The sequence below is a fragment of the Podarcis tiliguerta genome (assembly GCF_965153285.1).
Source record: "Podarcis tiliguerta genome assembly, chromosome: 7".
In the NCBI taxonomy this organism is placed as follows: Eukaryota; Metazoa; Chordata; class Lepidosauria; order Squamata; family Lacertidae; genus Podarcis; species Podarcis tiliguerta.
In genome coordinates this window covers 35,073,811-35,095,465 of record NC_139540.1, presented here as the reverse complement: position 1 = coordinate 35,095,465, position 21,655 = coordinate 35,073,811, and the positions used below count along the sequence as shown (strand labels likewise).

The 21,655-nt window shown below is 42.8% G+C and overlaps 1 protein-coding gene across 1 annotated transcript; it reads right to left on the bottom strand.

Annotated features, from left to right (window-relative positions):
* Positions 1 to 1,649: 1,649 nt before the first annotated feature.
* On the bottom strand, positions 1,650 to 19,922 carry TTPA (alpha tocopherol transfer protein). Its single transcript, XM_083451393.1, has 5 exons — positions 19,299 to 19,922; positions 7,178 to 7,331; positions 5,710 to 5,903; positions 4,889 to 4,999; positions 1,650 to 3,812 (listed from the first exon to the last, which is right to left on the bottom strand). The coding sequence occupies exons 1-5, from the start codon at positions 19,497 to 19,499 to the stop codon at positions 3,639 to 3,641; spliced, it is 834 nt and encodes a 277-aa protein (XP_083307519.1). The 5' UTR covers positions 19,500 to 19,922; the 3' UTR covers positions 1,650 to 3,638.
* Between the last annotated feature and the right edge of the window lie 1,733 nt (positions 19,923 to 21,655).

The window sequence follows — 21,655 nt, the reverse complement described above, 5'->3', positions numbered from 1 at the left end:
CTGTAAAAAATAGGGACTGTAAAGAGCTCCGAAAGGGTAACTCCAAACTGAGTGAATGAGCAATAAAATGCCAAGTGAAGCTCAGTGTAAGTGTAAAATGACACAATGGGGCAAAAAGTCACATGTATCCTTATAGGGTCTGAGCTGGTGGAGACTGACCAGGAAAAAGACCTTGGGGTGGTGTTGCATAGCTGATCAAAACTTTTAAGTCACTGTATGGTAGGTGTGAAAAATGTACATTCCATGTTAGGCATCATTATGAAAGAAATTTAAAATGAGGCTGGCAATATTATATTGCCTTTATACAAATCCATGGGGTGAACACACTTGGGAGTACTATGCAGAATTCCAGTTGTTGCATCTCAAAAAAATACACTGTAGAGTCAGAAAGTTCAGAAAATGGCAACCAAATCTAGCAGGGGTTCATAATGCTAGAAACCAGGGTCATCCGGTGAAACCGAATCAGGAAGGAAGTCATCCTTCACACAGTGTATTCTTCATTACAAGGCATGTTGCCGCCTATGAACTTAAATGATTTTAAAGGGGAATTCGACAAATCCATGGAGGAAAAGGTTATTGCTGACTACAAGTCATAATGGATATATGTTGTTTGCAGTATCAGAGACAGTATATCTCTGAATATTAGTTGCTGGGGAATAGCAGTAGCAGAGGGCTATTGCTTTTGGGCACTGCTTATGAGCTGAGAGTGGTTAGGAATTGGACAATACCAGTAGGCCAGATCCCTAATTCATCCAACCCCTGCAGGCCAACTTTGATAGATGGGCTGGCTAACCACCTGTCAGTCACCAGCTGTGATAATAACCTCAGATTATTGACACTCATAAAAGTTTTAGAGTGGCAGCTACAGCAACCTCCTCTGAAGATGCACATTCAGCAACCATCAGCTGACTGGCGCTGGGAGCTTGCCTTGTGATGGGCTTGCTGCCACTGCTGATCAGATGATAGGCAGTTACAGAGAGTTCCTTTGAAATGTTTCTGGAGGAAGCATTTTGAGTGTAAATAGCTTCCTATGCATGGGATGCGAGTGGCACTGTGGGTTAAACCACAGAGCCTAGGGCTTGCTGATCAGAAGGTCAGTGGTTCGAATCCCCGCAACGGGGTGAGCTCCTGTTGCTCGGTCCCTGCTCCTACCAACCTAGCAGTTTGAAAGCACGAAGTGCAAGTAGATAAATAGGTACCGCTCCAGTGGGAAGGCAAACAGCATTTCCGTGCGCTGCTCTGATTCACCAGAAGTGGCTTAGTCATGCTAGCCACATGACCCAGAAGCTGTACGCCGGCTCCCTCGGCCAGTAAAGTGAGATGAGCGCCGCAACCCCAGAGTCGTCCACGACTGGACCTAACGGTCAGGGGTCCCTTTACCCTTACCTTCCTATGCAGTAGAAAAACTGCTCCGTTTAAATGGAGCATCCCCCATACAGACAAAAACATGCTGCTTGGTGGAAGTACTTTGAATGCAAAGCACTTCCTCCAGCCCTATTAACATAGTTTGTCTTCAAATTTTGACTGCTTAATAAACTACTCTTAGTGTAGAATGAACAGAAATAGACTGTGGTGAAATAATATTTAGTATTGCAATAAAAGCAAGTGGTGTTGAGAAAAAAATACACACACACAAATGATGGGACAGCTTGGCTCATTTATAATGTTTAATTTTATATGTACAAAATTAGAAAAAAATACAGCATATAACAAATTGTATCTGCTAACATGTTGCTGGTTGGGGTTTTTTTTTTTTTAGGCACACTTGGTACAATTAGAGTTCCTTTATCATTTCTAAATTACATGATTTCTTCCTTTCTGTTCTGCTGATGTCATGCTACCCTATAGGATTCTAAAATTGCTGGATAAAATATAAATTAGACATCTGAAAATTAAATATCTTTCCCATTAATAAATAATTTGCTCAGAACAATGTTGGCAAATGCTTAAGTATTTATCACATGCAACAGAGTATTGTGACACTTTAATTAAAGACTATTTTTTTAGACTGCAATCCAGTGCACTTAACTTGTTGAGGGTGACTTTTAAGCGGAGAAGCATGTGATTGTCCTGTTATTGCAGAATAAGCTTTCTGAGCCCAAAGCCCATTTTGTCAGATGCATGACAATAAGAAAAGTTTATACATCCTGAGGACCTAAAGCTATTGTAACTGCCACAGAACCATCAGAATAGGCTCATTGCCTTGTGCTGGGAAGTGACAAGGCACCGCAGCGTGATAGAGCTTTCCTTTTTGCTTTGCAGAAAATACTGTTGTAGTAAAACTGTTTCATATTGGCAGGTATTCACATCTTTTCAGGGTGCTGGTCCAAGAGGATAAGATCAGGGCTTACCCAACTAGGGAATAAATAAATACGTAACAGCTAAAATGTGACTTTTCCCATTAGTGCACTATGCTACCAACCCCTCTCCAGATAATTTCACAGATAATCCACCTCTCCCCATAAAATAATTTCAAGGAATGATAATCTTCTGAAAGCAAACAGTAAGGCTAAAAAGTGTGTCTAAGCACAATCACTATTCTAAGGACTATGCTACAGTTGGTGCATATTATTTTATGTATTTACTTGTTAGCCCCTTGCCAGCTTGTACAATGAAAGAATAAGTAAAACCTGCAATCCTATATTCACTTACTTGAGAGTAAATTCCAGTAAACCCAGTTGCAATTACTTCGGAGTAGACAGAAGGCTCAGTAAAAACTTCACTGAATATAACAAAGATTAATTTTATGTAAACATAAGCTTAGCCTGCAAATATATCTAAATTACTAGCTATTGTTGTATAAAAAGTTTGATCCCTCTCCAGTATCCCAAAGGCACCATAATTGAAAGTAGGTTCATGATTGATAATAAGACAACTTTGTGTATGATGGATTATTTTATGGCTATTAGTCATAACAGCTGAAGTCAGCTTCCGTATTTAGAGGCACCATATTTCTGAATACCAGATATTAAGGCAAGAAACTGAAAATGGCTACTTCCACTTTGCCACACATGCCAGCTTCTAAAGGGCATCTAGTTGGCCACTAGGAAGAACAGAGGGGTAGATGAGCCTTTGATCTGATCTTAGGCTGTTCTTATGTTTGTTTTAATCGTACATCCAGCAGGCAATTGAATTAACATATAAGAAGCTGCAAAGTGCCTTCTAGTGGAAATATTCCCCTTCCTGTAAAATGGACGGGGAGCCTGTGCCCTTCAGACATTACTGGACTAAAACTCCCATTATCCCTGGCCAGTGGCTGTGCTCGCTAGGGCAAATAGAAGCTAGAGTCCAGCAACATCTAGAGGACCCACACATTCACCACCCCTTTCGTAAAATTTCCATTTTACTTGTTCTCTTCCTTGCCTTAAGAAAGAATGCAGCAGATAAGGCATGTATTCTCCAGAAATATTATTCAGATATCAAAACATTTGACATTGGTCTAAAAGCAATTTCACATTTATCTAAGGCAAGTTTGCATATGTAGTTGTTTGTTTCACTAACTTCTGTAGTCTGAGCCAACCTCAACCCCCATTTAAATCTTCTGTAAATCACACTGAAGCTATCATTGTCGTCGTCACCATCATCTCTCTCTCATAGTTTGGTTAATAATCAAATAACTGTGCTTCTCCCAGAACATACTACTTAAACAGAGTAATACTCTGAAGATAACTTTCAGAATCCATCACGAAGTTAGTCCATTCTTGGGAAAGGGTTTCAATGGAGACAGCTTCACCGCCATATTCTTTTGGGAGAACGCTGGCTGGAAAGTGTTGTTGGAGAGTAGGAACATAGTTATTCCCATGCATGTGGATCTGCAATAAGAGGAATTGTTTCTACTTTTACATAATATTCAAGAAGACAAAATTCACTCTCAGAGTATTGTACAGTTTAAGTCCTGTTAAGGCAAGTGGCTTAGTTAATAGGGAAATTGATGTGTACAGTTGTTCATGATGAGACCACTGACTGCCTGTTTCCTACTAGGCCCAATTCAAGGTGTTGAAAGTGCCGCACTCTACCTATATGCAATGCTATTTTTCTAGAAAAAGAGGTGCCAGAGCTCACCATGAACTTCTCCCTTGCTCTCTTGGAATGGCAATGGCACCCACCTAACAGGTGCTGGAACTGAGCTCTGGTGAGCTCTGGCTGAAACAAAAGATCTGCCTATATGACTTATGATTACATATTATTTTTATCTGATGTTTTCAAGTTTTATTATTTGCTTTGTGATACATATATTTTTATTGGATTATTTTGTAAACCATCCTAGGATCTGAACAGATGAAGTACAAGTCTGTGAGCACTTTGAAAATGATGCTGCGATTACAAAGACCCAGCATAAGTTTCTCAAAAACAAGTAATTCTCAATTAATCTCATGGATTCAAGTTACAAGAAAGGAGATTTTGACTGAACATCAGGAAGAATTTTGTGACAGTAGGAGCTCTTTGACTGTGGAGCAGACTCCCTCGGGAGGTGTTGGACTCTCCTTGGAGGTTTTTAAGCAGAGGTTGGATGGTCATCTGCCATATATACTTTAGTTAAGATTCTTGCATTGCAGGGTGTTGGACTAGATGACCCTCAGGGTCCCTTCCAACTCTACAATTCTAGGGTTCAATGTGGAGCATCTCTACAAGGGCTGTTGTTCTTGTGTAGGCAACCCTTTGGAGACAGTGGGGAATACAGTGTGGCCTACATGGGAAACGTGCATGAAAATAGCTTGAATGGCACCATCTTGTGGCATTTTGAACTATTGTATGAACCCACATTAATGAAATATAAAACTTATAGAACCCTATTGGAATAAAAGAGGTGTAGTCTCTTTTTTTAAAAAAAGAAAATGTGTTGGGATAATGTGTGAATTTCATAGAAAAAGAATTAGCATTTACTCACCCGTGCTTTAATCTTTTCTGAGAGGAATGTCTTAATTAGAGCAAAGACCGGGTGAAAGAGCAAAGGCTCATTAACCAAGTGGATTCCACGAACTTTTAGTGGAAAGGCATCCTGCGAAGAGAGTGGAGAGAAGCATGATAGAAGACTAAGATGTTCATATTCTAATGCCTACATTCACATGAGCAGACCTGCCAAAATGTCAGACTACATTTGATTTTAAGCAGAAGTTTTCTGACCATAGCCAACCCTAGGTTTTCAAGTACTTAGGACTGCATTTATAAAACAGTCACAATGTGCCTATCTCATAAGAAAGAAAATAAATGTGGGGTTGAGAAAATTCAGGAGAATATGACCCAGTTCAGACAGATATATCTTGCCTTATTAAGCTGAGATCTGCCTGTGCCTTGTGCTTAAGCACTCCATTCTCGCGCTGCCCTTCCCTCGTCCCTTCTTGGCATTCCTGGGTTAATTAATAATAGTTTCCTCATTACACCTGAACCACCACCAACACTTTCCACCCTGAGCAGCAGGACATAAGAGGCAGCAGTGGATCCACATCTCTGCTCAGCCCCACAGCTCCCAGTCAGGAGTTATAGTGGTTCCCTAAAAAGGACGTGACACACTCTGCCCACTTGACCAAGTGCTAATAATACTAAATATCGGTAGTGGTGTTGTTAGAATACCTCAAGCCATCTAGAACAGCAGAATTAGACTGCATTAAAAACACAGGAGCTATCTAATGCTCTTGTTCTCCAAAAACATTGGTACGTGAAAGCCACTATCTGCTTACAGCATAACTAAAATTTAGAACCAAAGCTCACTGTGATCGCGGCAGCTATTATCTTGGCAACCGTAGGCGTGATCTGAAATGCATGAGCGAATTTCCATCCTTGAAGATCAAAGATACCCTTGACTCCATTCCGCTGTGTTTCTAGCTCTCTCACAATGAGCTCAGATGTGATAAGACTTAAACGAAACAAATCAAATGCTGTGAATGTCTTTGGGTCCCATTTTCCTAATGACAAAAGAGAGGAGAGAGGGAGATGAATAAAGTAAGCACTTTCCCCCCCAAAAAGGCCAATGGAACTAAAATGGCTTAAACGTGGTACTTTGGCTTAAACTGGACAGTGGACTAGGCTGCAAGAATAATGGGCAAAATACACCCGTTTGCTGATATCTCACCTGCTTTGAAATGATGTCACTTAAATAAATGCCTAACCCTTCATGGGCTACAAAAATGCTAAGCTGATTTTAACCTCCAGCCCCTTTCCCCTTCTCTCAATTCCTGCTTGCACACAGACCATCCCCACTTCCATGTCTCCTCCAGTGTCCTAATTCAAAGCCCACTTTGTCCATACAACCCATTATTTTTACCTTCATCTCCTTTATTCCTACCTCCTCCTTCCTACAATTCTCCCTTGCACACAGATCCCCCTCCATTTCTGGGCTTCCTCCTGCCTCAGATTCCACAGCCCCCTTTGCACTCACATACCCTGATGCTATATGTTACTGTACCTTAAAGATGAACAGAATCTTAAGAGCAAGTCTGTCAGTTAGCTCGTTCAGTTAGAGAAGGTTCGACTGAGTTGATGGATGTTGTCACCGTATGAGTGTTTGATAATAAAATATTTGTTCAAAATTTCTACATTGAATCTGGAATGTCATGTTGAAGTCAACACATAGCACCAGGATCTAAATACACTGTGTGAAAGTACTGTGAGATATTTGAGGGCTCCACATCCTCTATGTCTCTCACACAAGGCAGCTGAGGAAAAGAAAAGGGGAAAGAGAAAAGGGAGAGATATTGAGAGGAAAATGCAGGTTTTAAACAAGTGGCAGAGGTTTGAATAAAGAAAGTGGAAGTGGGAGACACTGAGAGAAAAAGTGACAGTTTAAAAGAAGGTTTCAATGCTGCAAGAAGGGAGCTGGGAGCAGCACTTTTTGTGTTTGCTTTTTGGTGTTATTTTCTGCGTACAATTTCTGTGTTGCACCCACCTGTGCTACTTTTGTAAACAACCACGACCACAACAACCCTCCCTTTCCAATCTATTCAGACCCCTCCCACCACTTTCCATTCTCGGAGTCCTTCCTAGCTTCCTGCCATGGCGATTGCTGTTGTGAAACCTGCCTTCTCTTCTGCCTCCTCCACCCTAACTTCATGCAAATCCAGGATTCTGATGAAGTACTACAAATCCACCAGTGGGGGCTGTGAGACGACAGCCTTACATTACAAGAAGTCAGAGGCAGAGCATGCTACTTGCCAGTGTTGCAAAAAGAAAAGCTACTTGCCAATTCTGTAAATGAGAACTTTGCTACCAGCTGGGTCCCTCTCCTTCAGAACTCCAAGGTAACCAGATTTCATCAGACCAAGGACAGAGAAAGGCCGTACATCTCCAACTATGTCTGGGAATTCAGCTCTCCACTTGTGATAGTTTTTCAATAGCTGGGAAAGAAATAGCAGAAAGAGGGTGAGATAGTACCGCAAAGCAGTCAGTTGTAGAGTATTCTGTTACATGATTCTTATGTTGTAAAATATTACTGCCCTTCTTGCTAAGTATATGCATACTTTTATCTCAGTTAAGTTCATAAACTGTGTGCAAATATATTTTAACATTTAGGCTGGTTTCCTTTTGTTGAAATTAATCTCCTGTAACACTAGACTTGACCATAGATAGCTTAGTCGATAAGAGTGTGATGCTGATAATGCCAAGGTTGCAGGTTTAATCCCTGTGATGCAATTAGGTAGCATGGAGTCTGGATTTTAATCCCTACTCAGAGATGAGGCTCACAGGTTAATCCTGTACCATTCAATATACAGCATCTCAAGCTAACCTGCCTCACATGATTGCTGTGAGGGGGGTGGGGAAGCAGGCCCTTGTGTTCATTGCCTTGAATTTGATGGGAGGAAGAACAGTGCACGATTGTGACAGAAAGTATAAGCTTCCAAAACAGGACCAGTATAAGGTTTCCAACCCAGCCTTCACCATAAAGGTATATAATCATACAATTGAAAACAAGTAAAACTTGCTTACAAGTATACAATGTTAAGAAGCAAAACAATTTCAAGCAAAGCAGCATAGGTGTGGGTCCCACAATTATTAACACGGTCACTTAGGCTGAATCCTGTGCTGGCTTACCTTGGAGTAAACCCCACTGGATCCTATTTGCATCTGAGTAAGCATGTAAAGAAATCACTGAAACCAAGCATGTGGGTTGTATCCAAAGAAGACATCCCACGAGTGCAAAGACTTCTGCCTGCACAACGAGACTTCCCTTCCCCTAAATCTCCTCTGGAAGGTTGGGGGAACCCTCAGAAACAGACTGGCAAGGGAGGAAAAGTCCTGTTGTGCAGGTGAAAGTATTCATGCTGATGGGATGACTTCATTGGATTCAACCCTAGATTTTTCCACACACCACCAATAAACAATGCAGATAGCAACACCTTTTTACAGCAAGACTGTTGAGCACTATAGAGATTTTTCTGGTTGCTAGCCTGGTTCAGAGACAATGTTGGTCTTTCTGGAGGAAAAGAAAACAGATCCTTTCCCCATTGGTACTGTATTCAGAACAAGGTAGAATTCAGGAGCACTACATAACTATTATCCAACCAGAACATGATTTTTACATAAGTATTGTCTAACAGGAATTTTACTTGGAACAATATTTGCTATTTAATAGGTTACACTCGGTAGGTAAACAGGGAAATATCCACAGTTCATTTTAAGACTTATCCTGGTAGATGAAGCTACCTTTCAATTACTATTCTTCTGTCAACAATTCATTTCTTTTTCTTTCTCGTAAATGCAAAATAATAATACAAGTTTTCTCCTTCATTTTTTGGTCCCATTATCAAATCTGTATAAATTGTCTCACTTTCATTAAGAACAAAGCTTCCAAGGAGTGATTTGTTGATATCTAAATGCACTTGCCCCATGATCAACACGAAGTAAGTCCCTTTGGGCAATCATTCTGGAATATGGAGCAGTTTTTGATACCTTCAGAACTACATTAAGTAGCTAAATGTGCTGAACAAAGAAGCTAAATGTACAACTGTGAAGAAGTGCCTGAAAAGAATGAAGGAATGAGCCAAGCTTCTCTTTTAATAGAGAAATCCAGCATCTTCTTTCTGCAGTCTCACCTAATGAATACATTTGGGCAGATGATCTTATCTTGCATTCATATCAGTGTACGTACAACCTATAATTTCATTCGAGTTTTGTCTTTCATTGTTCTGATCAGTATCTGCATGTTTCCTGAACATGCATACTTCTTACATTGGGACAGAGTACTTTGCTTATGGATTTTCACAATTGTACCAATGCACCCAATAACAAATCTGATTCAGTTCACTCAGGCCATCTGTAATCTCATGATCGTAGCCATCAACACAGTTATTCTAAGGCATTTTCATCTACCAATTAAAGCAGGAATGACAAGTACCCAGGGCTCAAAACATAAATTAATGTATAGCTTTAAAGGTTTCTGTGCTTCTCATATGAGAAATGATTTAGCCACATTAATCAACCTTAGGCTTTCAACCGGAGATATTTGGGTTGGAAAAAGTCTAGACTCACAGTTTGTTCCCAAATGTTGGAGAAATTCTTATGAACTTTGAATGGATATTTCCCAATGCTTAATTCCTAGCCTTTCCCCCATTTTTAACAGGATGCTTGTTTTTCCAATAACACTTTATGTTGCAACATAATCCTCCTTATTTTGAATAAACACTTATGGCAAAGGAAACAGATTTGTTAAGTTTAATGCACAAGTGTGCACAGTTTGGGACTGTATGAAACAAGCACCATGATTCCTTATCTCTGGATTGTGCCGAGCTCCTAAATCAGGAATACTGTATCACACTGAACTAAGACTATGTATATATTGCAGGGGTACCATGACCTAAGCCAGTGATGGCCACACTTGGCCCTCCAGCTGTTTTGGGACTACAACTCCCATCATCCCTAGCTAACAGGACCAGTGGTCAGGGATGATGGGAATTGTAGTCCCAAAACAGCTGGAGGGCCAAGTTTGGCCATCACTGACCTAAGCCATATTTTCCCAAGTGCTTCCACTGATGTGAAGTACCTTGAATGAAGCAGCGTGGGAAGGAGACTGATCAGCCAGATCAGGAGGAACCCTTGTGGACTATTAATGGCAAGAGGAAGGCATAAAAGGAAGGGTCAAAAGGTAGTAAATGTGCACAACAGGCGATGGAGTTGGTGGGTGGATATGGTCTAACAGGAGACGGAGCCAAAAGAAGAAAAGGCTGACAATTGGTATTGGCAGCAGAGTTGTACCAAGGCTTAAGTCAGCCAAACCTACACAAGCAGCTGTTGTGAGAAGCCCAGACCCTACCTGGAAGTATGTACTTGGAGCAGAAATCTAGAAATAGATTGCCCTGGGAGATTAAGAGAGCAGAGAAGTTCTTACGTCTATTTCACCAGGCATATTCATGGTGCTTATTCATTCATTTATACAGCTATTTTGCGCAAAACTGCTTTTGTACAAAACTGCTACATTAAAAATAAATTTGGCCTATTTACAATTACCCTATTTACAATGGTTACTGTCATCTATCTATAGGGCCAATTGGTATTTCAAGATTCCTTACTAGCCACAGTTCTGAAGGAAATCCTTTCTTGAAGGCAGTATTTCTTCTTTTCCAACTTTGACACTGAGGGTTGTCTCTGAGTAATTTCACTCACTTGAAGTTGTTTTCTAATGTTGTTAATATCTATCTATCTATCTATCTATCTATGCAAAGCATGGGTACTATGAATGTTGCCTTTCTCAATTACAAACCGTTTCTATCTTTGCCATTTCTCAACTACTCAGAGGAAAGCTCCTAGATACAATAGTGATGATAATAGATTTTCTGTCACAGCCACAGCAGTAAAGAATGCTGGCACACTTGTGTGCATTATTGATCCAGTGAGGAGTTAGGCTGGAGACCAAATGTATCACTTTGCTAGGATCCCCGTAACAGTATGAATAAATGTTGCCATTTGTAGCAAAGTATTAGTTGTAGCGCTTGTTCTATTCTGACTGTGAATCAATAATTGCACAAAAGGAGTGCAAGGCAAGCAACTAACATTAACTGACTCAGGAGTGAGTATAATTACCTGGATATAATTCAAGTGGTGCAACCGTGTGGTTTTTCCCCCTCTTTCATATAACTAAATACACACCCCAAATGAGTAGATAATTGTGGATGCTGGAGACTCCCAAGGCTTTAAAAACAACAACAACAACACTGTTGGGAGGATGCCAACAGTTCTATGCTCCCCATCAGACCAGCTTCATATAACTCAAAAATTGTGCTTGCTTGCAAGGTTTTAGGTTACCAGAGATCCTTAAGTTGCCAAGGATCTGAGACTGGTGCACAGGAGATATTCTTTCTGATAGGCCACTGGAAGTAATGAAGGTCAGTAGATGGCCTTCCAGCTGCTTCTCTAGCCCACAATGCATCAACAAACACCCTCACCCTGTACCTCTTCCATCAAAGACTTATGGGAGGTAAGTTGACAGCATGTTTCTTCCTGCAAGCACCAGTAAGGGTCTGGATGATGAAGAAGAGTAAAAGAGAGGTGGGGGGATGAGAGAGAGGTCACATGGGTTTGAGGGGAAGGAGAACAGAGAGGAAAAGCTATGGGAGTACTCATTTCCTTTCTGTACTCTTGTGAGTATATGCGAGGAGAAATGCATGTGTGTGTGTGTGTCTGTGTGTGAAAGGAAGTGTAAAGGTGGGGTTCCATACCTATTAAATGAAGGTTTTATATGCATGCTAAAATGTGGGAGAAATGTTTGCATGTGTGCTATGAGGTTTTCTGCAATCAAGCCATATATAAATTTTATGAAATAAAATAAATCAACACACAGGCATCTGTGAATCAGCAAGAGCCCTCTTCCTTCCTGTGCCCTAATTTCCTGTACATTTTTCCTAGAATTAAAGAGAATCAGGTAGTCTTGTATTATTGATGTATGAATGGCACTGCAAACAGACATCAAATAAACTTTGTGCTTTTATATTATTGGAAATGCAGGTATAAGCATTTATATTATCATCAGAAGCTTAAAAGACAATACAGTGGTACCTCGGGTTAAGTACTTAATTCGTACCAGAGGTCCATTCTTAACCTGAAACTGTTCTTAACCTGAAGCACCACTTTAGCTAATGGGGCCTCCCACTGCCGCCGCGCCGCCGAAGCATGATTTCTGTTCTCATCCTGAAGCAAAGTTATTAACCTGAGGTACTATTTCTGGGTTAGCAGAGTCTGTAACCTGAAGTGTATGTAACCCGAGGTACCACTGTATGGGTTTTCAGCTGAGCCATTCAGATCCTATATCCGTCTTCTGAGGATATGTTCAGCTAGCCACTTCATGGTCTGAAGATCACTGTTTCCTTTCTTTTTGCTTTCCTCTGTGCCTTACCCACTGGCAGCATGACTTCCAAAACTTAAAAAGATACACAAACGTATTTATTCCGTCGTCCGTTACCATACATGGCATTAACATGAGTCCATGTTTTATTCGTGACAAAGGGAGGTGCTTAATCTCCTAAATAATCCCTGAAAATTTGTCTTTCTTTTAACAGTGGTAGAGTATCAGTGCTGCACACCCCAAGGTCCAAGGTCCAATCCTCAGCATATCCAGGTAGGTCTGGCATAGATCCCAATCTGAAACCTGAAAAACTGCTGCTAATCAGTGAAAACAATACTGAGCTAGGCACTGTAGTAGATAATGGTCTGACTCAATAGAAGACCATCCTATGTTACTATTCTTTGCACCAACCAAGAACCTGCAACTGCACAAACCAGCATGCAATGTGTGTGTGTGTGTGTGTGTGTGTGTAATTAGTTTTCCAATATACCCCCAATAATAGCCAAATTATAACAATAACAATTAATCCCCAAATTATACAATTATCAAAATGGCAGTCAACTTCCAATTAATACATTTTAGTTAAAGTGGCTCCCTGCATGGTGGTTTGGGTGCATTTCCTATCTTAAATCACTGCATTCCATAATCTTAATGAATGTCAGTTACTTTTCAGTTATAATAATAATCCCTTAGTTAACAGCTACATAATCAATGATTTCTATTCATGATGTTACAATATATAAGTTTATAAAGCTTCAAGTGACAAACTCAGACTATTATCTTTATTCTGTCCTGTGTGTGAAAACTGTTATGTCCCTGGAGATTCCTTCTGTCCATATATGGTGCTGTCTCTTTCACTTCTCAGTTGTTGTTTAACACCAAACGTTAAAAACTTCCCTAAACAGGGCTGCCTTCAGATGTCTTCTAAAAGTCAGGTAGTTGTTTATTTCCTTGACATCTGAAGAGAGGGTGTTCCACAGGGAGGGCGCCACTACCGAGAAGGCCCTCTGCCTGGTTCCCTGTAACTTCGCTTCTTGCAGTGAGGGAACCAGCAGCCACTTCCCTCTCTTTTCTTTGCAATATGATGTGACATTGGGCTGCCCCATCACCAACATCTAATGATATGTGGCTGTTGGTAGGGCAATGTGTAAGAGCAATGATATTGCATCACACACTGTGTTATAACGGCAAACAAAGAGGGACGAAGAGGGACAGCAGCTCCATATTTGTTTACAAGATATGTTACATGGAGTTCTGTGATTGTAACACTGCACATGCTTTCCCACCCCTTTCAGAAAGCAGCCACAGGGTTGTGTGGGTGTGTGAGAGAGAAATCTGAAAACAAAATTCAGCCAAGTGCCCAGCAGTTTAACATCCTGTTCTCACAGTGGCTGGCTATTTACCCTTGGGAAACCCATAAGTAGGATGGGAGAACACAGTGCTCTCTCCCATTGGCGAAGGAATGGGGTGGGGGGGGTGCAGCTCACCCTGGATGTCATTACTGTGGCAGGGGTGACAAACAAAGTTTTTTTTTTTAATTGGACTCACAAAACTTTTTAGGAGTGACGTGGTGGATTAGGTGCCTGCAGGTTCCACTCTGCCTGAAACGGTAGCGTGGGACTTGCCTCTGCCTACTGCCTCTTCCTCAGCTGCCCTACAGCTGAGGGAGAGGCAGCGGAGAGGTTCAAGGCGTTGGAGAAGCTCGCCCCAACCCATGGGCAGTTCGCCCTGCCCCAGGCTGCAGGACACGCGCCTGTACCAGACACCCAAGCGGCTAGCTATGCCAGTGTTCTCTCTACTTGGGATTCCCAGCAACTGGTACTTAGAGGCATGCTGCCTCCAACAGGAGAGGCAGAACATCTCAACAGCTTCTAGCCATAATGGCTACCATTATCCTCCATGCATTTATTTATTTAATTTAGCTAATTTATCTAATGAGAGCCAGTGTGGTGTAGTGGTTAAGAGTGGTAGACTCATAATCTGGTGAACCGGGTTCGCGTCTCCGCTCCTCCACATGCAGCTGCTGGTGACCTTGGGCTAGTCACACCTCTTTGAAGTCTCTCAGCCCCACTCACCTCACAGAGTGTTTGTCATGGGGAAGGAAGGGAAAGGAGAATGTCAGTCGCTTTGAGACTCTTTCAGGTAGCAATAAAGCGGGATATCAAATCCAAACTCCTCCTCCTCCTCCTCCTCCACTTCTTCTTCTTCTTCTTCTTCTTCTTCTTCTCCTCTTTTAAAGGTGGTGACTATAACTACATCTTTGATCAGGAACAGTGTGTGCGTGGATTAGCCCTTTGCAGTGCTTTTTTCTGGGGGAGTACACATACCCCTGGGGACGTGGGTGGCGCTGTGGGTAAAAGCCTCAGCACCTAGGGCTTGCCGATCGAAAGGTCGGCGGTTCGAATCCCCGCGGCGGGGTGCGCTCCCGTTGTTCGGTCCCAGCGCCTGCCAACCTAGCAGTTCGAAAGCACTCCCGGGTGCAAGTAGATAAATAGGGACCACTTACTAGCGGGAAGGTAAACGGCGTTTCTGTGTGCGGCTCTGGCTCGCCAGAGCAGCAATGTCACGCTGGCCACGTGACCCGGAAGTGTCTTCGGACAGCGCTGGCCCCCGGCCTCTTTGAGTGAGATGGGCGCACAACCCTAGAGTCTGTCAAGACTGGCCCGTACGGGCAGGGGTACCTTTACCTTTACCTTTTACACATACCCCTAAACATTTTGTGAATCTTTTGTCCATTTACTGTACAGTGGTACCTTGGGTTACATACGCTTCAGATTACAGACTTTGCTAACCCAGAAATAGTTCCTCGGGTTAAGAACTTTGCTTCAGGATGAGAACAGAAATAGTGCTAGGGCGGGGCGGCGGCAGCAGGAGGCCCCATTAGCTAAAGTGGTGCTTCAGGTTAAGAACAGTTTCAGGTTAAGAACGGACCTCCGGAACAAATTAAGTACTTAACCCAAGGTACCACTGTATTTATTTTCCCTGATTTGAACTATAAAATGGCGGTTTTCTTGAGTCAAAACGAGAGTACTACTCCTAAATATTTTTTAAGAAAAAAAGCACTGGCCCTTTGTCCCCATGTAAAATCCCTGAATTAAAGCACCTACCCAGATGTTACTGGTCTTCTTAGATGTCCGCCACACACCAGAGGAACAGCTAGCATATTAGTATCCTACCTACTGCTTGCTTCAGGTAACTTTTGTTTTTTTTACTGCTTCTTGCCATACTGAGAAGCACAGGCATTACCACGGATGTTTTTACAAACACAAAAAGATACAGAAAGAATACAAAAAGGATAAGAAAAATAGGCAATTCTAAACAGTATCCTGAAATATAAAGTTCCTTAAAAGCAAGTGCACCTGGGGGGGGGGGGGGAATCACATTAACTGGAAAATATATAAAGTTGAAAGGTTCTAGCCAATAGGGTGCAAAGACAGATGCAGTAATCTATGAATGAGGAACTATTTTACAAGACCATGTCTCTGGAGTTTTATATGCAAACATAGAAGTGTGAGCTTCAGGACAAATAAACAATCCAAAAGAGACCAGTGGACTTGCCTCTCACTGGGCTTTATAGGACAAACTTTGGACTATTTGCTGCACACAACATGGTATTCTTTATGTGATGCTGTGCATCTAATGCCATATATTTTGTTTTTTTGTGATGTAAAGAAACTTTGGGAACTATTTTTTCACTACGACTTTTTTTTAAGGACTTGTATTTTTAAAACAAGTATTTTACTGCCCCTCAAGAATAGTAACATTAAGCAGAAACTGTGCAAAGCAAAAATATACCATCAATTTATTTCATTCTAACATTTAGCAGGCGTGGTGTGTTTCCAGAGCAAGTCCACCCATGAGGGCAGGTGAGGCGACCAACTCAGGCCACAGGGCTCACAGGGTCAGCAGATCTCAATGTTAGTCTTTCTCTCCCTGCCCCTTAGTCCTGATGTGGCGCTTCACTCACCCCTTCTTCCCTGGCCAGGGAAGGTTGGCCTCAGTTGCCATAATGTATTGTGTGTTTGTAACAAGGTGCCTATGAATACGAAGTCAATGCTGTTAAATAACTGTAGTGTCCATCTTTAAGCTTGTAAGGTAGGAAGCCCCAGAGTGGGGTGGGGTGGGGCCCAAAGCTGCCATGTAAAGCTGCTTTAACTCAAGGTTCTCCTAAATATCTCTTCTGAAGTTTACTATACAACGGAAAGGAGCAGCCAAGCATACTAGGACTCAATTTCTTGACTTTAAGAAAGCCGACTTCATAAAACTTAGGGAAGTGCTGGGTGAGATCCCATGGACAGTAATACTAAAAGGAAAGGGAGTTCATGATGGCTGGGAGTTTGTTAAGAGGGAGATAGTAAAAGCACAACTTCAGGCAATACCAATGAGACGGAAACATGGAAGGTGCCTAAAGAAGCCAGGGTGGCTATCTAAAGAACTTTTAACTGAGTTAAGATTTAAAAAGGATGTGTACAAAAAATGGAAAAGGGGGGAAACCACCAAAGAGGAATTCAAACATATAGCCAGCACGTGTAGACACAAAGTCAGAAAAGCTAAAGCACAGAATGAACTCAGGCTTGCTAGAGAGGTTAAAAGCAACAAAAAAGGCTTCTATGGGTATGTTCGTAGCAAAAGGAAGAACAAAGAAACAGTGGGGTCACTCAGAGGAGAAGATGGTGAAATGCAAACAGGGGACACAGAAAGGGCTGAACTCCTCAATGCCTTCTTTGCCTCAGTCTTCTCGGATAAAGAAAACAATGCCCGACCTGAAGAATTTGGAGGAAATGATTCAGCAGAGGAAACACAGCCCAGAATAACTAAGGAGATAGTACAAGAATACTTGGCTAGTTTAGATGTATTCAAGTCTCCAGGGCCAGATGAACTGCATCCAAGAGTATTAAAAGAACTGGCAGATGTGATCTCAGAACCACTGGCAGTCATCTTTGAGAATTCCTGGAGAACAGGCGAAGTCCCGGCAGACTGGAGGAGGGCAAATGTTGTCCCTATTTTCAAAAAGGGGAAAAGAGAGGACCCAAATAATTACCGCCCAGTCAGTCTAACATCAATACCAGGGAAGATTCTGGAGCAGATCATTAAGCAAACAATCTGTGAGCACCTAGAAAGGAATGCTGTGATCACCAATAGTCAGCATGGATTTCTGAAAAATAAGTCATGTCAGACTAACCTGATCTCATTTTTTGACAGAATTACAAGCCTGGTAGATGAAGGGAACGCAGTGGATGTAGTCTACCTTGATTTCAGCAAGGCATTTGACAAGGTGCCCCATGATATTCTTGTAAAGAAGCTGGTAAAATGCGGTCTTGACTATGCTACCACTCAGTGGATTTGTAACTGGCTGACTGACCGGACCCAAAGGGTGCTCATCAATGGTTCCTCTTCATCCTGGAGAAGAGTGACTAGTGGGGTGCCACAGGGTTCTGTCTTGGGCCCGGTCTTATTCAACATCTTTATCAACGACTTGGATGATGGACTCAAGGGCATCCTGATCAAATTTGCAGATGACACCAAACTGGGAGGGGTGGCTAACACCCCAGAAGACAGGATCACACTTCAAAACGACCTTGACAGATTAGAGAACTGGGCCAAAACAAACAAGATGAATTTTAACAGGGAGAAATGTAAAGTATTGCACTTGGGCAAAAAAAATGAGAGGCACAAATACAAGATGGGTGACACCTGGCTTGAGAGCAGTACATGTGAAAAGGATCTAGGAGTCTTGGTTGACCACAAACTTAACATGAGCCAACAGTGTGACGCGGCAGCTAAAAAAGCCAATGCAATTCTGGGCTGCATCAATAGGAGTATAGCATCTAGATCAAGGGAAGTTATAGTGCCACTGTATTCTGCTCTGGTCAGACCTCACCTGGAGTACTGTGTCCAGTTCTGGGCACCACAGTTCAAGAAGGACACTGACAAACTAGAACGTGTCCAGAGGAGGGCAACCAAAATGGTCAAAGGCCTGGAAACAATGCCTTATGAGGATCGGCTAAAGGAGCTGGGCATGTTTAGCCTGGAGAAGAGGAGGTTAAGGGGTGATATGATAGCCATGTTCAAATATATAAAAGGATGTCACATAGAGGAGGGAGGAAGGTTGTTTTCTGCTGCTCCAGAGAAGCGGACACGGAGCAATGGATCCAAACTACAAGAAAGAAGATTCCACCTAAACATTAGGAAGAACTTCCTGACAGTAAGAGCTGTTCGACAGTGGAATTTGCTGCCAAGGAGTGTGGTGGAGTCTCCTTCTTTGGAGGTCTTTAAGCAGAGGCTTGACAACCATATGTCAGGAGTGCTCTGATGGTGTTTCCTGCTTGGCAGGGGGTTGGACTCGATGACCCTTGTGGTCTCTTCCAACTCTATGATTCTATTCTATGATTCTATGATTCTATGATATCCTGAAGTATTATTGCATGTGCATACACGGCCGTTTCCAAGAGCTGTTCTAAGAGCTACTTTAAATTGCAATGTGATGCTTGCTTCTGTTGTGGCTAAAGCCCTCTCCCTAGCCTGCCACAGTTCAGCCTGGCTATAATAATAAATAATACATTTTTATTTATACACAGCCCTTCCCCGTTCAGAAAACCGGGCTCAGGGCGGCTAACAACAAATTTAAAACACTTAATTGATGCAACAACAACAAAAACATAAAATACAGTATAAAACGTGAATAACAATAAATTCAGAATTCAAAAATCAATGACTCATTACACAGAAGTGCAACCGGCCCATGTCCTCCTCTTATGCTTTGCAGTGGGCAAACTGATTCTCTGCCTGCATCTCGCTTGTAGTGAGATGCGTGCTGTAGTCACAACCTGAAAGCTTAGGCATCTCAAGCAAGCGTGGTAGTGCTGCAATCTTAGGCAAGGTGGGACTGAGTCCCTGATATGTGTGCACTGAAAAACAGTGAGCCAGGTAGGTTTCCCCGCGCGCGCTCAGCCTTGAGCAGCCGGCGCCCCCCGCAGCCCGGGTGGGCTAGACGCGCCTATCGTGCACGCGTCCGCGCGTTCCCTTTTACCTTCCATGCCAGCTCGGCGTCGAAATCCCGAGCTCGCAAGAAGCGGACCAGAAAGGCGTCGGACAGGGACCAGGGCGAAGGATGCACGTTCTCCTCCTGGGCTCGGCGCCTCAGCGCGGCCACGGCGGCCCTCACGACCGGGGAGCCGTCCGGCAGCTCGTTGAGGTTCCCTTTCAGGGCGCACGGCTCGTCTTGGCTCATGGCGCCACCTCCCCGCCGACTCCCTCGCCTCGGCCTGGCGCGGCTGCAACTGAGGGACGAGCGAGGGCTTCCCGTGGCCCCGCTCCTCCGGCCCCATTACATAATAACGAGGGCGAGGAGTGCCTGGCGCGGCTGCCAAATTGGCGGCCGAGCCCGCTGCCGAGCAAACCGTCGAGTCTGCGCCGCGCCTCCCCATGGCAAACAGGAGCCGCCGCTTTCCTTGGCAGCCTTCGCCCACTCGGCTCCGAGCCAGGCTGCCTCGACTCCTGCGCCTCCTCAGGCGCAACTGGCGAGGGTTCCCCGGGCCTGGCGTAACGCACTGTGAAGCGCTAGGGGCGGAGAAGGGACAAGGAGAAGCCAAGCCCGGCTCCCCCCGTGAGAACTTCGTGGGCCACCAAGCGCAGCCTTGGTTCCTCGTCAACCTTCTTAGCACTAAAGTAGGACCAAACCACTGGGGTCCTGGATTGGAGGGATGTGCGCATGGCTTCTAGCTTCTAGTCAAGACGGTGAAGGGAAGAGTTCAAAATGAAATGCGAGTTGGGGTCGGGGTCACCGGGATTTCATTTCCCTCTCCTCAAGAAACAAGCCTCACGCTTCCCAGCCCTGTAGCAAATGAGAGCCTCTAATCATGTGTAGAGGGGCTTTCCCTTACCCGCTAAAGCCCTCTTTCAGCTGGGAAGGTCATTGAAAGGGCTCGCCCGCAACATCTCCCAGTAAACAATAAGCATGGGATGAGGAAAAACAACTCCCTAGTACAATAATATTAGTCTTGTGAGGGGGCTATTATTCTCTGCAACAACGTTTATATCCAGCATGGAATTCAAAGTACTTCCATGGGGTTCCCAGGTCTTCCATCCAAACACCTGCTCAGCTGTAATAAAGACTAAAAGCGCAACATCAGTCATCCTGAATGTCTTACTTATGAGCAAGGTCATTAAAGAGTGGAATGCCGCAGCACAACTTTTCAAGGCTAAAGGTGGGTATTAATTAGGTCAATTCGGTAGTCAGTGCTTCCTTAAACCATTTAAAGTAGCCTTGTGCTGATTTCAACACTAGTTGAGTTAGAATACAGATACAGAACAAAGCAAAACAAGAGATCTAATTATGTTTGTCACTAAAGCCACTGCAGAATGTCACTTGGCCCTGAAAGCCTATGGGTTTCCCATCAGGGACATGGGTTTCTGGGAAATTTTCAAGTGGAAATTTTTCAGTTTGCAATGGGAAATTCTCTTATGCCCTAGAACAGGCATGGGGGAAAGTGTCTCATGCTATATTCATTTTATTTACTACATGCATATCCTACCTTTACTCCAAGGAGTTCAAAAGGAAGCAGGATAGTTCGCCACCTCTGTGTGCTAGGTTTTTCAGAGCCAAGTGACAATGTATTCTAGCAGGGCCTCTGTAGTAGCTTTATTACTTTAACCAGGTTCTGAGAGCTCTGCTTCTGTAAGAATATTTACTCCATTTAACTGTGTGATGTGTCCTTTAAATTGTGTGATGTGTCCTTTAAATGTTTTGTTTTGACCATATCCTGCCCTAACGTAATGTCTTATGTATATAGACCCTGGCCTTTAGATTTATAATTATAATTTGTCAGCTTCTTAGGCTCTGAGATTCATATTGTTAATTTAAAGCTGCAAACCTGTGCATTCTTATTTAGGAGTAAGCCCTACTGAACTCTGATATTTACTTCTAGTCAACACAGATAGGATTGAGCTGCATCTTTGTTACATCCAAACTGTTGAACTGAAATCGCCTGAGATTTAAATTGCTGTACTTCTATCTGACTGATTTATGGTTAAGACTTACCAGAAGCTAATTAAATGGAAGCATGAGAATTCCCTAAGGGTGAATATGGAGAAATAAGATCAGGGCTTTCATCTCCTTTTTCTTTTGGTGTGTGTGAGAGAGACAGTAATCACTGTTATGGAGTACTGGCACCTTTTTTTTTTACCCCCCCCCCAAAAAAAAACACTGGGCATGATTAAGTTGTTGTGGATAAATTGCTTATACCAAAAGCTTGAAATACTTACTAAGTATTGCTATTGAAGTTTATTTTAAATGTTTGTATATTGTTTTACTGAATAAACTGATGAAATAAAAAAGGAATTAATTGGAATCCCAATCTCATGAACTCTCCAATACCTTCCAATGTA